Source organism: Syngnathus typhle, linkage group LG4 (assembly GCF_033458585.1).
Source record: "Syngnathus typhle isolate RoL2023-S1 ecotype Sweden linkage group LG4, RoL_Styp_1.0, whole genome shotgun sequence".
NCBI lineage: Eukaryota > Metazoa > Chordata > Actinopteri > Syngnathiformes > Syngnathidae > Syngnathus > Syngnathus typhle.
Genome location: NC_083741.1, coordinates 3,166,133 through 3,187,048, shown reverse-complemented (window position 1 = coordinate 3,187,048; position 20,916 = coordinate 3,166,133). Strand labels below are relative to the sequence as shown.

Below are 20,916 nucleotides of genomic sequence, written 5' to 3'. Positions count from 1 at the left end.
GCAGAACCTGCCTGCCGTACTTGTAGCACGACTCAGTACGACGAGACAAACAAAAAAAACTGCCGGACAAACACTCATTAGACGGACAAAACACTGTTTTGGCGGGACAGAGAGAGGTCGCTGCGTATGCACGCGCCGACATCTTGAACACTTGAATATTGTTGTCTTCATTTTAAAGCAGCAGACTTTTCACTCTTTTTAGACAAACACAGTGAACTACAAAGACCATAACACAAACTATTACATTACTACAAATATTATTATTACTAAACACAGTATATTGTATCGGGGGTTTTCCCCAAGTTTTTTTTAATGTTGTGATTTTGAAAATCGTGCAGCCCTATTAGTTACCGTGAATGCATTAGTGTAGTAATGTTGCGTTAGTAATGTGCTTTGAGAAACACAAAACACAGTGTGTAGATAAAAGATACCTGAATCCCAAACTGTTGATATTCTGACTGCCAAGCTTGAAGATGCTCTTTTTGGCGGAGTCCTCCATGTTGTTGGAACCCTCATCATTGACCACCATGGCTACAATAAATCCGGTAGCCACACCGTCCAAATACTTTGCAAGGCGATTGCTCTCATCCTTACTGCGATATGTGTCAAACCTGTGGGAATGACAGTAAGGTAAATCTTGTAATCTGTTAATCAGGCAAACGAGAATCAGGTAGGAGGTGTGCGTGTGTCAAAGCAGAAGAATCAGCGTGGGCTGACCGGCGACGAACGGTGTCTATAGACACGTCCTAATCAGCAGGTAACGGCACACACACACGCACGTACGCCCATACACACACACGCACACACATGCACACACACTTCAACTTTGAGTGCCCACCCACCTGTCATTACTCAGTACCTCTCCTTTCTTGGGGTTAATTACATGGACAATAATCCCTCGGTTCCCCCAGCTTTTCTCCAACAGGTAGTGATTTTGGAGGCTTTCTCCAGGATTGATGGTTTTGTTCAAGAAAGTCCATGAAAGCTTTTTTGCCCCATGGATCTCCAAAGTCCCTCCGGTACCTACGCCAATATATTTGCGGCCAAAATAGCTGTGCTCCTGATCAGTATCATCTGACCTAAGAACAGCAGTGCAGAGAAGTCATTTTGATAATTAACAAATATACGACAGGTATATCACAGCTCTTGGAGAGCATAAGTTAATACTACTGCATTACAGTTTCGTAAAAGCTTGTCGTTGGTAAGACTGAACACCTCCATGTGGTAGTGGAAATACAGATATTCAAATCAAATAATGTATTGGGAAATGGGTCAGCCTGGTTCAGGGTTGTCACTATTAATATTTTTTAGAATGGACATTTTTTTCGATGATTCCATTGCTGTATAGAATATTCTGATAAAGACTGATTCTGCATTTTTTCTGATTACTGCTCATTAACGGAATGTTGTTCTTTATTTGGGAATGTTTATTGATGAAACAAAACCAGATAAACAATAATAAAGCAATATCCCAGGAGAGGGAATTATGTACTCACCAACGCTTTTGAAACAGAGCTGCTGTACTAATTGGCTACTGATTATTGTGAAGGGTTACAACACAAAGGTTTGATATACACTTTTTCAGGTTCATTTTGCAGGTTATTCGTAATAACTGCTATCAGTGAGTATTTTTGTAAAAGATTAAACTTTTACTTACTGACGGAAAATTTGGAAAGTTGTTGTTAGACAGTTACAGTTAGACTTTACTTTGATAGTTAATGCAGTTATTGCAATTTAGTTGTTTTATCACAGTAGATTGGTTTATTTACATTTCAAAAACCAGAAGCCATTCATTTACAAATATGTTTGCACTTTAGTTTACATATATAAAGCAAGATGGCAGCGGATGCATACGCAGCAACCTCTCTCTGTCCCGCCCGAACGGTGTTTTGTTCGTTTAATGAGTGTTTGTCCGGCAGTTTTAAGTGTTCATCTCGTAGTACTGAGTCGTGCTACAAGTACAGCAGGCAGGTTCTGCTCGACATCGGCGAAAGCGAGTTTTGTGGAGTTCCGGACTTTGACGCGGGGACATTAAAGGAGCTCGGACTGCTACGTCCTGAAGCGTCGCCGGACTCGTCTGCTATTCCTCCTCCGGTTGGGAAGCGTAGGAAGCGGTGTGCGAGGAGGCTGAAGAGGGGCAAGCGCGGGGGCGTCCGGGCCAGGCTGGCGGCCAACCCAGCTCGCCTAGCTGTGCCTTCCATTCTCCTGGCGAATGTTCGATCGCTGGACAACAAAATGGATTAGATTCGCCTGCTGAGATCTTCAAACCGGACAGTGCGTAACTGCTGTGTGCTCGTGTTCACTGAGACTTGGTTGACCGTCGACATTCCGGACTCTGCTGTACATCTGGAGCGGCTAGCGTGCTATCGGGCAGACCGGGCCATTGTACAAGGGGGAAAATCTCGAGGAGGTGGGATATGCGTCTACATCCGTGACGAATGGTGCCGGGACTCTGTAGTGGTATGCAAGCACCGCTCGCCACTGGCGGAGTTTGTGATCATTAAGTGCCGTCCTTTGTACCTGCCAAGGGAATTTACCGCGATTCTGCTGGTCGCGGTTTACATCCCGCCTTCCAACATCGAAGACGACAGGATTGCGGCTCTTAGTGAACTGTACCAGGCTGTCAGTGAACAACAGACAGCGCACCCTGACGGTTTCACCATCTTCGCTGGGGATTTTAATCATGCTAACCTGAAGTCTGTTTTTCCGAGGCTTCACCAGCATGTTAATTTTCCGACACGTGGCGACAGCTTCCTAGACCTGGTCTACTCTTCGCATAAAGGAGCCTTCAAAACCGCCCCCATCTTGGACTTTCTGACCATATCACTGTTATGCTTTTGCCCGCATACAGACAAATGGTGAGAGCATCCAGACCGGTTCGCAAGCGGGTACGGGTGTGGCCTGAGGGTGCCTCTGATGCACTTTGTGACTGCTTTGGCACTACTGACTGGGACATGTTTAGGAGGGCTGCCACTTGCGACGATCGGACAGACATAGAGGAGTATACTGACTCCGTTTCCTCCTACATCACGAAGTGCATTGATGATGTGACTCACTCAAAATCCATCGTCACTCGGGCTAACCGGAAGCCATGGCTGACAGGGGCTGTCTTCAGGCTGCTGAGGGCCAGGGACAAAGCCTTTAGAGCGGGAGATGAGGCTGGCTTGAGGACTGCGAGGGCCGACCTGTCCTGGGGCATCAAGGAAGCGAAGCGGGCGTTCTCTTGCAAAATTACCGGCCACTTCAAGGACAACAGGAGCCTTTGGCAGGGCATTCAGACCATCACGGACTACAAGCCCGCGCCGCAGAGCTGTGAAGGCGACATCCGTCTGTTTAATGACCTAAACTGCTTCTTTGCTCGCTTCAACGCTCAGAACAGCACTTGCCCGCTGAAGGCCACTCCCCCTTCACACGAGCTGCCCCTGTGCCTCTCTGCCGACAGCGTGAGGAGGGCGCTTGCCGCTATCAACATCCGTAAGGCGGCGGGCCCTGACAACATCCCGGGTCGAGCGCTGAAGGACTGCGCTGGGGAGCTGACGGGTGACCTCTTTAACATTTCCCTGCAGCAGGCCGTCGTCCCGTCGTGTTTCAAGGCTGCCACCATCGTACCTGTGCCGAAGAAATCTGCTCCGTCCTGCTTCAATGACTACCGCCCCGTGGCACTTACGCCCATCATGATAAAGTGCTTTGAGCGGCTTGTCATGGAGCACATCCGATCCGTTCTCCCCCACACCATAGACCCCTTCCAGTTTGCGTACCGTGCCAAACGGTCCTCTGAGGATAAGATTATTGGTGCTTCACTCCCCTCCTTGAAAGACATTTACACCTCCCATCTCACCCATAAGGCGACCACGATTGTGAGTGATGTGAGTCACCCCGCTCACTCTTTGTTTGATCTTCTGCACTCTGGGAAGAGGTACAGGAGCCTGCGCTCCCGCGCCACCAGACTCACCAACAGCTTCATACTCCAGGCTGTTAGGATCCTGAACTCTCTCCCCCTTTCTGCGTAGCGTCCTGTACTTTGCGCTATGCTTACTGTCTGCTGTATGCACACTGGCTCAGTTTTGCTCCTCTTATTTATTGTGTTATTTGTTTATTATTTATTCATCACTCATATTATTAATTTATTATTTATTGTTTGTGCCTTCTTGTTTTTATTTTGTGTCGTCTACTTGTATGTCTATCGTGTACTATGTCTCGTCACCGTGGGATAGAGGAAAGAGGTTAGTGCTCAACCACCTGAAGGAGGTCACGGGCCCCCTGCTTGATCCCCTCCAGTTTGCCTACCGGGCAAACAGGTCAGCGATGATGCGGTCAACATGGGACTGCACTACATCCTGCACCACCTGGACACCCCAGGAACGTAGGCCAGGATCCTGTTCGTGGACTTCAGCTCGGCGTTCAACACCATCGCTCCTGACATCCTCCAACAGAATATCATCCAGCTTGCGGTGCCTGCCTCCACCTGTCAGTGGATCACCAGCTTCCTGACCAACAGGAGACAGCGTGTGAGGCTGGGGGGGCATCACATCTGACACCCGGACCACCAATACTGGAGCCCCTCAGGGGTGCGTCCTCTCCCCACTGCTCTTCTCTCTCTACACCAATGATTTCTCCTCAGGTGACTCTCCTGTGAAGCTCCTGAAGTATGCAGACGACACCACTCTCATCGGACTGATCCAGGACGGTGATGAGACTGCGTACAGACAGGAGGTGGAGTGGCTGGTCTACTGGTGCAGCCAAAAACCATCTGGAGCTGAACCCGCTCAAGACCGTGGAGATGACAGTGGATTTCAGGCGAGACCCTTCACCACTTTTACCCCTCACTATCAGCAGTAATACTATTCTCTCCACAGACACCTTCAAGTTCCTGGGAACCACAATCTCTCAGGACCTGAGATGTACCGGCCACATAGACTCTGTCCGGAAGAAGGCCCAGCAGAGGCTGTACTTTCTGAGACAGCTCAAGAAGTTCAACCTGCCGGGAGAGCTTCTGAAGACCTTCTACACTGCCATCATCCAGTCTGTGCTCTGCACCTCCATCACTGTCTGGTTTGGATCGGCCTCCAAACAAGACAAGCACAGACTGCAACGGACAATCAGGACTGCAGAAAAGATCATCGGAATCAACCTCCCATCTATCCAAGACTTGTACCTGTCCAGGACCAGGAAACGTGCAACGAACATCTATACAGACCGTTCTCACCCAGGTTGCAGTCTGTTTGATCTACTCCCCTCCGGACAGCGTTACAGAGCTCGGTACGCCAAAACCAGCAGACACAGAGACAGCTTCTTCCCCCAGGCTGTTGCTCACACCACTCTTAGAGTCTCAGAGTCATTACTGTGCAATAACATCCTGCTCTCCACACTTTTTTTGAATTTGTCGACACTGTTTGTACTACTATGTGTCCTCTCTGCATCCATTGCAGCCTGGTCATCCTGGAAGAGGGACCTTCCCATCTGTGGTCTCTTCTCAAGGTTTCTCATTTCCCCTAGCTGGAGTTTTGAGTTTTTCCTTGCCCTTTTGGGAGTTTAAGATCAGGGGATGTTTGAGAATATTTGCCATTTTTCACATGTCCTGAGTGTTGTTAGTCACCTAAATGTTGAACAGAGGGTGTGATTTACCGAAGTCAAATTCCTTGTTTGGCACGCTCAAACATGGCGGATAAAAACGCTTGAATCTTGAATCTTAAATGTTCAGATATTAAGATGTGATCGACAGTTTTTGCATGATTTGAATGAGGCAAAATAACATGCTTTTTTCTTTTACTTCACTGGTTCTTCTATATCAAACAATTTGTTTTAGGTTTATTTACCTGACCTGTTTCGACGGGTTCTTCCGCCTTCATCTGAGTGTCACTGATGTGGTTGTGACGTGTTTTTATCAGCTGATGGATGAAGGCGTGGCTCACCTGTCAAATTTGACAGGTGAGTCACGCCCTCTAATGTCAGTTCACCTCTCCAAAATGCTGTTCCAGGTTGTAGAGAGCATGTAGGCTCCCTCGTCCCTGTTGATGGTACTCGGGCCCCGCTTGCGGATCTCAATGGCCTCCCTGATCCAACGCTGATGTTTGTTTTCTTCAGTGCGGATCAGAGCTGTGGACTCGGACTCGGGGAATCGGACTTGGTCGGACTCTGTCATTTTTGCCGGACTCGGTGCTGATTTTGACCGAGTCCACCGAGTCCGACAATAAAAAAAATAAACATTTGTGATTATTTTTTGTGCGTATTTGCTTCGATTGAGTTCAATATGGTTTTTGGTCAAACGCGCATGCGTGTGAGGGGAAATCCCGCAAAGGAGGAAGGACAAACAGAGCGATTGGTTTTGCTGGCTTTTTAATGAATGGCGACTGTGACTACGGGGGCCCATTAGGTCCAGAAAAGCTAACAAGGCGCTTGCCAAAATGGCAAGGAAAAAATGCACAGCTAAACGAATATATGACGATGAACACAGGACGTTTTTAAAGTTAAAGTTGTTTTTTGTTGAACGCTATGGCAAGCCATTCTGCCTGATATGTTGGACGTCATTGGCGCATTTAAAAGCTTCAAATGGTCAGCGCCACTTCAGCTCACTTCATGCCTATATCGATAAGGACTTTGCAAAAGGGACTGAATTTTGCAAGCACAAGTTTGGAGACTTTGAAAAGTCAGGCAGAAAAATAGGTACAGTTTTTCAAAAAAAATACGAAGCACTCAGAGACTGTCACACTTGCATTGTTTCAACTGAGCTAAAAAGCCATACAATGAAGTGGAGTTCGTTAAAATATGCCTCAGTGACGTTATTGAATTTTATTTTCATCATGCTGCTGAGAATGCGCGTAGGAATACTGCCACAGCCCTGCTTGCTTGTTATGAAGACAAATTTAATTGTTGCGTGCGCGCCCGTGCCTGCCTGCGTGCGTGCGTGCACGTACAAGACCCACAATGCCAAGATGGAAGAACCCTGGAGCAGCGGGAGAACAATGTTTTGCCTCTAGATTTGGGGGGGGAACGGAGCGTAAGTTACGATCAATGCGGCCACGTTGAGTTGCACTTAGGCTAATGTTTACATTATGTACCAATGTCAAGGACGATTATGTCACCCAGTTTATATCATTGATGTGTTTCGATAGTTGTGGGGTCGTCACTAATTATTTGTGTTTAGATAAATGTCTGAGCTATAATGGTGTAATTAATGATTAAAACTTGAAAATATCTGTTTATTGTATTCGTTTATAGGTTTAATAAAGACAAAGCCATCACAAAACTGTTGTAATTATTTAGATTTTGATCTAAATTAGCCTTTAATAAAGAATAAGCAGTCACATGAATTAACAGAAAAAATGGACAGCCGGACTCGGACTCATGGTCAAGAGGCCGGACTCGGTGCAAAAATCCGACCGAGTCCACAGCCCTGCCTTTGAGGCACACAAGTCACAAGGTAGTAGAGATGTACCCTCTTAGTGGACTAAACACGGGTCCTGCCATTGAAGTCTTACCTACATTCCGACCGAGTCCACAGCCCTGGTGCGGATGACTCTGGCCTTTTCCCAGTCCATGATGTGCTTTTCTCTTTTACAGTGGTCGGTGATGGGTGACTTGTAGCGTTCCTGTTCTGCTTGTAGTTTTATTGCTTATTGTTTGTCTTGTTGCTGTCTCCTTCTCACATTCCTTCTTGTGTTCCGTTTTTCTTGTGATGAAGTTCCTCCCCGTCTCCCCGATATATGATTTATTGCATAATTTGCATGGAATCTCGTATATGGAATTGCATTTATTTTCCGGAATGACTCTGTCTTTTGGGTGGACCAGTATCGGACGGAGTGTTGTATGTGGTTTGATAGGCGTGCTTATGTTTTATTTTTTCATGGCTCAGTTTGTCAGTAGTCAGAACACTATACGAATGCATAACAATAATCACGGATCCGGAGGACATAACACAGGAAGAAAAATACATATAACACGCACTCGAAAAATGTCAGTATCCACAATGGGCAATACCCAAAGGTGCAGAACAGGTAAAAAACAAAAAATACAAAACACAGGAGCAAAGAAAGAAACAAACACGGAAACAAGAACCCAGCGGAATGGTGACGTTGCCGTATGTGAGAGGAATTACAGAACGCATCAAAAGAACCATGAAAAAATACAACATAAGCACGCCTATCAAACCAAGCAACAAGACAAACAAGAGCAATAAAACTACAAGCAGAACAGGAACACTACAAGTCAGCCATCACCAACCACTGTAAAAGAGAAAACCACATCATGGACTGGGAAAAGGCCAAAGTCATCCGCACTGAAGAAAAAAACCATCAGCGTTGGATCACGGAGGCCATTGAGATCCGCAAGCGGGGCCCGAGGACCATCGACAGGGACGAGGGAGCCTACATGCTCTCTACAACCTGGAACAGCATTTTGGAGAGGTGAACTGACAGCAGAGGGCGTGACTCACCTGTCAAGATTTGACAGGTGAGCCACGCCTTCATCCATCAGCTGATAAAGACGCATCATAACCACATCAGTGACACTCTGATGAAGGCGGAAGAACCCGCCGAAACAGGTCAGGTAAAGCAAAGCAAAACCAAAGCAAATGGATGTGATGGATGGATAGATGAAAAGGGTGGATGGATGGATGGATGGATGGATGGATGGATGGATGGATGGATGGATGGATGGATGGATGGATGGATGGATGGATGGATGGATGGATGGATGGATGGATGGATGGACGGAAATACAATCAGTTTTTATGGAGGACAATCGTTTTTTATGGAGGACTACAGAAACCTAAAACTTAAATAATGTCTTTAAATGACTAATTGACTGTCAGAAACGTTGTGTATTCATTTTAGGATGAATTAATTAACATGTCACGACTCGTCCCCGATCATGTCCATATTGTCATAGTTTTGTCTGTGTGCTCGCCCCTCCCCTCCTGTGTGCCCATGATTAGTGTGATCATTCTCACCTGCCTCTTGTTACCTGTCTTGTATTTAAGTCCTGTCTGTGTGCCACTCCCTGTCGAATCATTGTTGTTGTCATGATGTCTCTTTGGTTCCTGTCTATGGTAATCTCACCCTGTCTTTTTGTTTCACGTCTTTTTCGGTCAGTCCTGTTGTTGGTTTTGTTAGTGAGTTCTGTCAGTTTACCGAGTCTTTATTTTGAGTTCCGCCAATAAACCCTCGTCCAAGCTGCACTTGGTCGCCCTGCTCCATTTCCACTCCGATTCATGACATAACACCTAAAGTCGGCTTCTGTTTTTCAACTTTATCTTACTGCAAACATTTATTTCCGAAGACTTACAAAACTGGAAGAATTAAATAAAAGCCTCAACATCAGTTAATGGGTGAAATTGACAATGATTTTTGTCATTCATTCACCAATCAATCTTTTCTATTGGCTATGAACATGTTGCATATACATACATATATATGAATTCTAGTTTGATTACTGTAAGATACCATTCCCTATGTTGCATTTTTCATTGTTTTTGCAATATTTATTTTTTTACTTCAATATTTCTGTTCTTTTACCTTGTAATATCTTGTATTAATCTTTTAATGGACCATGCCTTGATTGATTGATTAATTAATTAAATATTTAATTAATTCTTGACTTAAGCCTACCTTCCAAACAGAGAAATGGTAAGGTTGCCCTTGTAAGGACAGTCTGGACTTCCAATGTGCAGTTCCCCCTTATTTCCAATTAGAATGTGTTTTGTCCGAAGAAGAATGGGCCGGTTGGTGTCAGCAATCACTAATTTCCCTAAACATGTGAGGGACACAAGTGTAAGAAGAGACAAGAGGGAGAGGGGAAAACAGTATTTAAACCTTGTATTTTCTTTGCAGCTCTATTGCCCTCAGACACCATTTATGACCATCAGTACAGGCTGTGAACACACATGCATCTATTCTATGAAATTAGCTCTTGCTTTTACTACATTAGATTCTTTGATCATCGAGAAGACCTTGGCCTATAACACGTTTTATGGATTACATAATAGCAAAGCATGTTTTACCTTTAAAGTTATTTGACTCTGAGGCACCTATTAGGAAGCTGCTTAAATCTTAAATCAAGCGATTTACCATGGTACAAAACTCTTTAAAGTACCGTTTTTTTCCATGTATAATGCGCCCCATGTATAATACGCACCCTAAAAATGGCATGTCGATGCTGGAAAAAAGCCTGTACCCATGTATAATACGCACCCAAATTTCGACTTTTTTTTATTTTATTTATTTATTTATTTTAAGTCCCAATGATCGTCACACACGTATCTGGGTGTGGTGAAATTTTTCCTCTGCTTTTGACCCATCCCCGTGTGATTTTGATCCATCCCCTGGGGGAGAGGGGAGCAGCGGCGCCGCGCTCGGGAATCATTTGGTGATCTAACCCCCCAATTCCAACCCTTAATGCTGAGTGCCAAGCAGGTAGCCAATCGGCCCCATTTTTATAGTCTTTGGTATGACCTGGCCGGGTTACTTAAAACCTGCCGCTCAGTATCACTGCGCATGCAGTAGAAAACTCGACGGACTCCCAACGGGATCACCAATATTTGAGTGATGTTCCAGTTATTTATCACAATTATTTATTATATATCCATCCATTTTCTGAACCGCTTAGTCCCCACGGGGGTCGCGGGAGTGCTGGAGCCTATCCCAGCCATCATCGGGCAGTAGCCGGGGGACACCCTGAAACGGTTGCCAGCCGATCGCAGGGCACACGGAGGCAAACAACCATTCGCACTCACACCTAGGGACAATTTGGAGTCTTCAATTGGCCTACCAAGCATGGTTTTGGGATGTGGGAGGAAACCGGAGTGCCCGGAGAAAACCCACGCGGCCCCGGGGAGAACATGCAAACTCAACACAGGGAGGGCCGGAGGTGGAATCGAACCCGCACCCTCCTAACTGTGAGGCGGACGTGCTACCCAGTGCCCCACCGAGCCGCCCACCACCGCGATCAGTTAGTTTAAAATGAAAAGAGAGGAAAGTGACGTTGTAAGGAACCATCCGTGACAGGATTTTCTTCAAAAATTGTTGTACCATGATTTTCTTAAAAAGAAAAAGCAACATTTTTAATTCTTTTTATTTTGTTTGTACCCATGTATAATGCGCACCCCAGATTTTAGGACAATAAATTAGTTAAATTTTGCGCATTATACATGGAAAAAAACGGTAATCCCAGGAGGTGCAAATTTATGAGCCTACTAATCGCCATTTATAGGAGAAAAGTCAGAGGGTCAGCGATAAGAAGCAACATTTCTCAGTCATGCATGGTTATGACTAGTCACGTCGTATTCAATTGAGGGCAACTGGCCGAGGTTCCTCTAACAGGATTTATTTTGTTCAGTTCACAACACGTCCCAACAAAAATGAAAACTAACATTCACATAGAATCAAAATTACCGTATTGGCCCGAATATAAGACGGTCTTTTTTGCATTGAAATAAGACTGAAAAAGTGGGGGTTGTCTTACATTCGGGTTCTAGACATTATACCTATTCACAACGCTAGATGGCACCAGATGTCTTCAAAGCGAATGCTGAACTTAACTCCCCAGGCCAAAGCGAACCCCTGTCACGAAGAACAAAAATAGCGGCAGCAGTTTGCATTATTTTATTGCAATGTTTTTTCTTATTCAGATTTGTTTCAAGACTACAGTTACAGTTAGACTTTTCTTTGATGGTTAATGCAGTTATTGCAATTTAGTTGTTTTATCACAATAGATTGGTTTATTTACATTTCAAAAACCAGAAGCCATTCATTTACAAATCTGTTTGCACTTTAATTTACATATTTAAATGTTCAGATATTAAGATGTGATAGACAGTTTTTGCATGATTTGAATGCGGCAAAATAACATGCTTTTTTTCTTGACTATCGTATTTTTCGGACTAAAAGTCGCTCTGGAGTACAAGTCGCATCAGCCATAAGATGCACAATAAAGAGGAAAAAAACATATGTAAGTCCCATAAGATTTTTGGGGGAAATTTATTTGAAAAAAATCCAGCACCAAGAACAGACATGAACCAGCAACAACAGGCTAAACGATACCGTATGCCAGTGCTTCTCAATTATTTTCTGAAACGCCCCCCCTAGCAAGAAGAAAACTATTCGCGCCCCCCCTCTCCACCATGACTATCCTAACTTGTCTTGTAAGTCGTAAAATGTTGCACTGTCGCAAACGTGACAGAAGTAACAATGAGAGCGCCACTGCCCCCTGCTGTAGTAAACGCGCAATTACACTTTATTCTAGTACTGCCAAAAAAAAGCCTGTTCCCCAGGGTCACACGCGCCCCCCCAGGAATAGGGGGGCGCGCCCCACTATTTGAGAAGCACTGCCGTATGCTAACGTGACATAAACACAAACGAGGAGCTGAGAACGGGCCTGACATAACATTAACAGTTATTCAAATAACTATAAAATAAATAACACGTTTATCAAAGCATCTGTGTCACTCCAAAACATTAAATCCATCAATCAGATTCCTCATCCTTTCTGTAAACAACGCCGCGTGTGCAGCGCGCCGCTGACATCGGACCCGATGTCAGTTGCAGTTCAAATTATTCCACAGGCCCATATAACAATATATAAACTAGATATCAAATAACAATAATAAGAACAACAATTTTATTGAACCATCCGTGTCACTCCAAATCACTAAATACATCGGAATCTTGGTCTTGTGTCACTTGTGTCAAAAAAAAAAAAAAAAAAAAACACAGCTGTTGACGCCGGAACTACGTGCGCCCCTGAGGTCAAACTAGATATATCTTATTAATGTAATATAAACAACAATTTTAACGAACCATCCGTGTCATTCCAAATCATTAAATGTATCGTAATATTCATCCTCTGTCAATAAAACAAAAACAAAAAAACATCTGTTGACTCTGGACCTACGTGCGCTGCTGACGTCAGCCTCATTGTCAGTTGCGGCTCCAATTATTCCACAGATCTACGTATATATGTAACTATATTGTAGTGTTACCAAAGTACCAGGCAAGATGTGGGTTTGGTAACCGGCTCTTTATTTCAGAAAACAAGAGCTCAACATATGTGTGTGTGCTCCAAGCAAGCGCCCTGCTCCCCGTGTCCCCCCCCCCCCCCCCCCGCTGCCTTCACGACCTCGCTAGACAATCGGAAACTACTGAAGTCTAACACCATACACGTTGCTACTCTAAATAACCTATATGTCAAATAACTATAACATAAATAACAAGTTTATTGAACCATCTGTGTCACTCCAAATCATTAAATTCCTTGAATCCGGAAGTCAGTGAATGGAACTCATTGTCAGTGAGGCTCCAATTATTCCACAGCCATAATGCGCCCTCATGCGGTTTAAAGTGAAAATAATATGTGAAGTGATCAACTATACAAGTAATGTGTTAATGATCGGGTAGAAATTTGTGAATAATTTCACATATAAGTCGCACCTGAGTATAAGTCGGCCCCCCACACAAACTATGAAAAAGAAACACGACTTATAGTCCAAAAAATACGGTATATTGTTATAATCATTTGTTTCAGATGTACTGTAATTATTTTCTGTATAAAAATTAAATTTGGTGTTCAAAAAGTATTTTTTCAAACTTGAGTCTTGAAAAAGAGGGGGTCGTCTTAAAATCAGAGTCGTCTTATATTCGGGCCAATACGGTAGTTGGTAACTAAAGTGATGATGCAGCAATGCAGACATCATTGTTTTAAAGCAGATTTAAGAATGCCCTTGGTACTTCTGTTGCATCGAAAACAATGCTACTCCACAGATTAAAAACAAAGGGTAAACATGGATTGGTTTGCCTCACCTCCGTTAAGAATTTCAATGGAGTGCACAGTAGCGGAAGTTGTGAGGAGGACCTTCCTGCCATAACTGATGACAACACGATGATGTTTACTATGTCCCGGCATCCATGGCTTCAGCCCTGGTTCTTTGTCAGGACACACTGAAAGAGTATGACGGAGGGAACAACAGCTATATTTACCGTAATTCACAGAACCATAGGAGTTATAATACTATAGCGCCATTTCTTCATCTATATTAGCTGTACTATTAGGTTTTGCTCTGAAATCTCACAGCGCACAGTCTGGATTTTCAGATTTCCAGCCCAAACATACAATAAATTAAGAGGAAGAAATATATCGCATAATGTCACATAATCTTACATTATAAAAGTCCATTAATATTTAAACAATTCCTTCCAGATTCGACCGTTAAATATTGCCCAGAAGAGTAGCTAACAGTAAATCATGAAGTACTGTTCAACTAAATTAAGGAAAATATGTCATTTAATTTTAAGTCAGTACAGTACAATTTGTGTCTGTTGAGTCTCACTGTATAAATGTTGCGTCTCTCCAGTTGAGTTTCAATTTTGTGATCAGTGTGAGTGGTTGCCCCATCTCCCTGCCGCCAAATAGACACACAAATGGCATTTACTGGTTTGGGCTTTCCAATGTCAAATAGATTTCCCAGTGGAGTTACCATGTATTGATAAGAAGCAAGGTGCAAATGGATTTTTATCTGCTGTGTGCAAAGAATGCTTGTTTAGTTGTGACAATGAAGCCAGTGTTCTATTATTCTATCTTTTAGGACAGTAAATACACACACATGCACACACACACACACACACACACATAAACACACATACGTGGGTCAAATTTGAGCATTTTTCATCCGTTGCTGTCTAATTATCTGGTCTCTAAAAGAACGTTTTCTAAAAATTTCTCCTCTCCGATTTTATTGTAAACAGAAAACAGAACAGTAGCCAATTAGGAAGTTACCTGAAGATGTTGCCAAACACAAATAGAGGAGTGCTGGAGGGGTTTAGGAGGTTGTGTAACATATCTGTCATGTCATTCACCACAATAAAAATGGTGTTTCCAACCACAATATAATTAGCAGACAGTCAGCCTAGCTACCTCAAGTTCTTCTTTTACGACAATTCTTGCCTCTTGTTTGTATTTTCCAGGCAGTCTAGATGACCTGCAGCATCACTGTGCCTCTCACAAACCAGTCTTGGTACAATGCTGGACATCGTTATACTGTATGTGTGTGTGCTGTGTTGGTCATCATGAATACTCAATACATTATAAAAGCAGTATAAATAAATTGATATTTTGTTTCCTCGTTATGTGTGGCACCACATTTCAAAACTCAATTGAGCTGTCAAAAACTATGTTTACCCGCTATATTAGGCCATCAGTTGGCAGAGTTTACTATGTCAGGATTCAAAGGAATGCAGGGGATGCTCAAATAGTGAAAACTACATGCATTTGATTTTAATCATTGTAATCACAACAGGCTTTTGTCATCAGCTTTTTGTGAGCATGTTGTTGTTAAATCTGCTTTTAGTAAACTTAAGAATATTGGCGAGATGAGGTCGTTTAGTACAGTCGGCAGACTGTGATTCATGGACACACCAGCTGTCCAATTTAAAAAAAAAAGTCACTGTGGAACTGATAGGAAAACACTAATCTAGCTTGCATTTCCTCTGCAGGGCATGTGGGATGACAATTTTTACGTGACCATTGTATCAAGACATCAAGAAAAGCTGTGTCTAAAATTGCATTGTTCACAGAGAGAAACAGGAGGGAGGGAGACCTCTGCAAAGTACATATTATGTTTGAACTATGAGTAAATGAGTAACTGCAGGGAACCCATTAAAATTTCAATTACTTTGATAATACAAAGAAAGAGTGTCCATCCATCCATCTTCTACCGCTTATCCGGGGTCGGGTCGCGGGGGCAGCAGCTTCAGGAGGGACTCCCAGACTTCTCTCTCCCAAGCCACTTCATCCAGCTCATCCCGGGGGATCCCAAGGCGTTCCCAGGCCAGCTGAGAGACATAGTCTCTCCAGCGCGTCTTGGGTCGTCTCCGGGGTCTCCTATCGGTGGGACATGCCCGGAACACCTCCCCAGGGAGGCGTCCAGGAGGCATCCTGATGAGATGCCCGAGCCACCTCATCTGGCTGCTCTCAACGTGGAGTAGCGACTCTACTCCGAGTCTCTCCCGGATGACAGTGCTTCTCACCCTATCTCTAAGGGAGACCCCGGACATCCTGCGGAGAAAACTCATTTCGGCCGCTTGTATCCGGGATCTCGTTCTTTCGGTCACGGCCAATATTTAGGGTATTATTTATTCATTTATATTCAAGCTACTTAACGTACAACCATGAACTTACTGTAACGTCACGTGCTAAAATGCTTGCTATTCAAATCAAGTTGCATGAAAGCTGTTAACGCATTTGTGACAATTTGTTTCTCATGCAATAAGTGCGAATCTTAATGAGAAAAATAAACTGATTTTTTTTTAAAACAAAGCACACCATTTGATCATTTGTCAATTAAGTGATTTTCCTTTTCTCATTTGTAGTCATAATTGCTCTTTAACCAAGCAAAGATATATTTTATCTGAATATTCAATTATTCAACAGCTATTCAGGAGGATACTTGAATATTAAAATATTCCTACACCTCCCTAGTTATACTGTCGTATTTGTATTCTTTAATTAAACCCTTGCTTCAGGTCCTTGAGTTTAATCTGCAAAAAAACATGCTCCTCAAAATCACAAAGTTGCTTCTCAAAACGTCATTGATCTTTCGGTCACGACCCATAGCACGTGACCATAGGTGAGGGTAGGAGAGTGAATCGACCGGTAAATTGAGAGCTTTGTCTTTTGGCTCAGCTCTCTCTTTACCACGACGGACTGGTACAGAGTCCGCGTTACTGCCTACGCTGCACCGATCCGCCTGTCGATCTCACGCTCCATCCTCCCCTCACTCGTGAACAAGACCCCAAGATACTTAAACTCCTCCACTTGGATCTCATCTCATCCCCGATCCGGAGAGGGCATTCCACCCTTTTCCGATCGAGGACCATGGACTCGGATTTGGAGGTGCTGACCCTCATCCCGAACAGAATTGGTGACAAAGGGCAGCCTTGGCGGAGTCCAACCCTCACTGGGAACGAATCCGACTTACTGCTAGAAATGCGGACCAAACTCTGGCATCGGTGATACAGGGATCGAACCGCTCGTATCAGTTGGCTCTGTACCCCGTACTCCCGAAGCACCCCCCACAGAACCTCCCGAGGGACACGGTCGAACGCCTTCTCCAAGTCCACAAAACACATGTGGACTGGTTGGGCGAACTCCCATGCACCCTCGAGGATCTTGCTGAGGGTGAAGAGCTGGTCCACTGTTCCACGGCCAGGACGAAAGCCACACTGCTCCTCCCGAATCCGAGGTTCGACCTCCCGAAGGATCCTCCTCTCCAGCACCCCTGAATAGACCTTACCAGGGAGTCTGAGGAGTGTAATTCCCCTGTAATGTGAACACACCCTCCGGTCCCCCTTCTTAAAGAGGGGAACCACCACCCCCAATCCAGAGGCACTGTCCCGGATGTCCACGCAATGTTGTAGAGGCGTGTCAGCGATAACAGCCCCAACATCCAGAGCCCTTAAGAACTCCGGGCGGATCTCATCCACCCCTGGGGCCTTGCCACCAAGGAATTTTTTAACTACCTCAGTGACTTCGACCCCAGAGATTGGAGAGTCCGCCTCAGAGTCCCCAGGCCCTGCTTCCACAATGGAAGGCGTGTAGGTGGAATTGAGGAGGTCTTCGAAGTATTCTCCCCACCGACACACGACGTCCCGAGTCGAGGTCAGCAGCACGCCAGCCCCACTGTAAACAGTGTTGACTGCTTCCCCCTCTTGAGACGCCGAATGGTGGACCAGAATTTCCTTGAAGCCGTCCAGAAGTCATTCTCCATGGCCTCGCCAAACTCAGCACCCGCCGAAGCCGCGTTCCGCTTGGCCATCCGGTACCTGTCAGCTGCCTCCGGAGTCCCGCAGGCCAAAACGGCCCAATAGGATTCCTTCTTCAGCTTGACGGCATCCCTTACCCCTGGTGTCCACCAGCGGGTTCGGGGATTTCCGCCACGACAGGCACCAATGACCTTACAGCCACAGCTTCGGTCGGCCGCCTCAACAATGGAGGCGCGGAACAAGGTCCACTCGGACTCAATGTCGCACGCCTCCCCCGGGACGTGGGAAAAGCTCGGCCGGAGCTGGGAGTTGAAGATCTTCCTGACAGGGGATTCTGCCAGACGTTCCCAGCAGACCCTCACAGAGCGTTTGGGTCTGCCAGGTCGGACGGGCATCTTCCCCCATCATCGGAGCCAACCCACCACCAGGTGGTGATCAGTTGACAGCTCCGCCCCTCTCTTCGCCTGAGTGTCCCAAACATGCGGTTGCAAATCCGATGACACGACTACAAAGTCAATCGTCGAACTGCGGCCTAGGGTGTCCTGGTGCCAAGTGCACACATGGACACCTTTATGTTTGAACATGGTGTTCATTAAAGAAAATCCGTGTCGAGCACAGAAGTCCAATAATAGAACACCGCTCGGGTTCAGATCGGGGGGGGGGGGGCGTTCCTTCCAATCACGCCCTTCCAGGTCTCACTGTCATTGCCCACGTGAGCATTGAAGTCACCCAGTAGAACGATGGAGTCCCCAGAAGGAGCGCTCTTCAGCACTTCCTCCAGGTACTCCAAAAAGGGTGGGTACTCTGAGCTGCCGTTTGGTGCATAGACACAAACAACAGTCAGGACCCGTCCCCCCACCCGAAGGCGGAGGGAGGCTACCCTCTCGTTCACCGGGGTGTACCCCAATGTGCAGGCCCTCAGCCGGGAGGCAATAAGTATACCCACACCTGCTCGACGCCTCTCACCGTGGGCAACTCCAGAGTGGAAGAAGGTCCAGCCCCTCTCAAGAGTGTAAAGCAGTAATTCTCAACTGGTGGTGTTTGAAGCCATCTTAACTTGTGTTTTGTGGTATTCATGGTTCAGGTCTTTTGAGTTAGACTTAATTGATGTTGCCAGGTTTCACCACACCCTCATGTTGAGTATATTGTGTGTGCTATGTTGGGGTGTATGGTTGAGTGTGTCATAAAGAGTCGGTTTTTCTGAAAACATGAACTATCTATTGAATTTTTTTTTTTTAATGTTTTCACAATGGCTCTTATTGAAACTTCCCTCTCCCTAGTCGCTTCGTGCTGCTCCTCCTGGGGTATCCCAAATTGTTTTCAAGCCAGCTGAGAGACAGTCTCTCCAGCATGCCCGGGTCATACCCAAGGCCTTCGCCTATTGGGACGCCCTGAACTCCTCACCAGGGAGGCATTCAAATTTGGGCTGGCAAGAGTTTGAACACATAGACATACATAGAATTGACTAAAAATGCCGTTTACTCGCCATTGGGAGAGTGAACCCATCTTAAGTTGCCAATCTCTATACCTGTGCAGTCAGTGTTTTCATAAAAAAAAATATGTCGTCAGTAACATTGGCAATATAAAATGCCTCCCCTGTGGCTTCAGGCACAAGGGGCCTATTGTTACTCCATGATGCACCAGTCAGGCGACATTTGGAAATTAATGCACTCACATGCCCACTCACAGAGTAGTGCTTGGGCGTCAATGTGAATTTCAGTGTCCCTTATGTATATGTCCGTGTTTGAAGACTGGGCGAGATAGCATCCATCAAACTCTATAGAAATGTAATTAGAGAAATGATCGCTCTAAATCTCTCGCATGCAGACATTTCCACCAATTTGTTCTAATTTGGGCTACAGCAAGGATGTGGTGTGATGAGATTTTGTGCACATCACAAGTTCTGTACACAAATGCTGTGTCCAAATTCACAGGCTCCAAAGGCCATTGCAAAGGCTGGGTTCTTTGCAGCCCTGGAAGCTCTGTTGACCGTATAAGCCATGGTGAAATTGGACAGGCAAATTTGCTGCGTACAAATGAATGGGCAGCGTCTTTCAACGTCCTTCAGCTCTAGTGACCAGTGACTAGGCGAAGACGCAGAGTTCCAAATATTTTATTTTAATTTATATGGGGTTTTCTGTGTTTGGTCTCTTCATCTATTTGTAAAGAGTAACCCTACCAGGGGCTTTGTGCAAATTATCTTCAAGGAACATTGGGGAGCACATACGTACGTCACCACTGAAAGGTGATGGATCAAGGAGCACAACATTCTCTCCATAACAAAAAAAAATGGTTTGAATATTGCTGAAGTATGGCTTTGACTATTGATTATGTAGTCTTTTATGTACCCTTAACTCACCTATTCTATTTAGAAATACTTGAGGTCAGTGAAAATTCAATAACTCACATGCTTCGATGGTAGGGAACAGCAGAGCTGCAACAAGCACAAAACATGTCTTCATCTCTCTCGGCTTCCCACTGAGCAACCTCATGCCAGAGGCCTTAAGGTTGTTTCGGACCTCCCACTGGACTGCAGATGAAGTGGAGTTCACAGGGAGTGGTAATCAAAAATATCTGAAAAAGAAAATATGCAAAGAGAATTTCACATGACACGCACATCTTTAAAAATCTAAACTATATTTAGACATAGCTTGACCTGAGGTTTCAGCACAACAGCACCATTTTTTGAATTTTAGCATTTATGATGATTAACCTTTTACTAAAAATTTCAAGGGATGTGACTTGGCTTTTGTCTTACATTTTAATTACCGTTTTTTCCATGTATGATGCGCCCCCATGTATAATACGCACCCTAGAAATGGCATGTTGATGCTGAAAAAAAACCTGTACCCATGTATAATACGCACCCAAATTTTGACTCCTACTTAAGTCCGTAAACGTAAAATTATTTCAGAAAAAAGATCATCTTTGCGAACAACCGAATGTTATTCTGCCGGTCAGTATCACTGCGCATGCGCCAGCAAACTCAATAGCGAAGAAATGTTTCGGATTTGTGTAGGGTACATTGTGACAGCAAACGAGCAGGTGATCGAGCAAGCATCTGATACGAGAGCATTGTGTTCGTATGGAGCGTGTTTGAAGTGAACAGCAGAGAAGAAAGTGCATCTGTAATGGCGGCCTCCGTATGATATCCGGATTAAAAAAAAAA

The 20,916-nt window shown here is 44.9% G+C and overlaps 1 protein-coding gene and 1 long non-coding RNA gene across 2 annotated transcripts in view; one reads left to right on the top strand and one right to left on the bottom strand.

Moving 5' to 3' along the window:
- LOC133152430 (cell migration-inducing and hyaluronan-binding protein-like) overlaps nucleotides 1-20,916 on the bottom strand; it is a 233,489-nt gene that overhangs the window by 151,137 nt on the left and 61,436 nt on the right. The window contains 5 exon segments of the mRNA XM_061276012.1: nucleotides 432-611; nucleotides 843-1,079; nucleotides 9,606-9,744; nucleotides 13,791-13,928; nucleotides 20,155-20,321. Of these exon segments, the coding sequence (XP_061131996.1) occupies nucleotides 432-611; nucleotides 843-1,079; nucleotides 9,606-9,744; nucleotides 13,791-13,928; nucleotides 20,155-20,239 (779 nt within the window). The 5' untranslated portion in view covers nucleotides 20,240-20,321.
- Nucleotides 609-8,270, top strand: LOC133152434 (uncharacterized). Its single transcript, XR_009714132.1, has 2 exons — nucleotides 609-757; nucleotides 4,215-8,270. It is a non-coding gene; the product is annotated as an uncharacterized LOC133152434 (long non-coding RNA).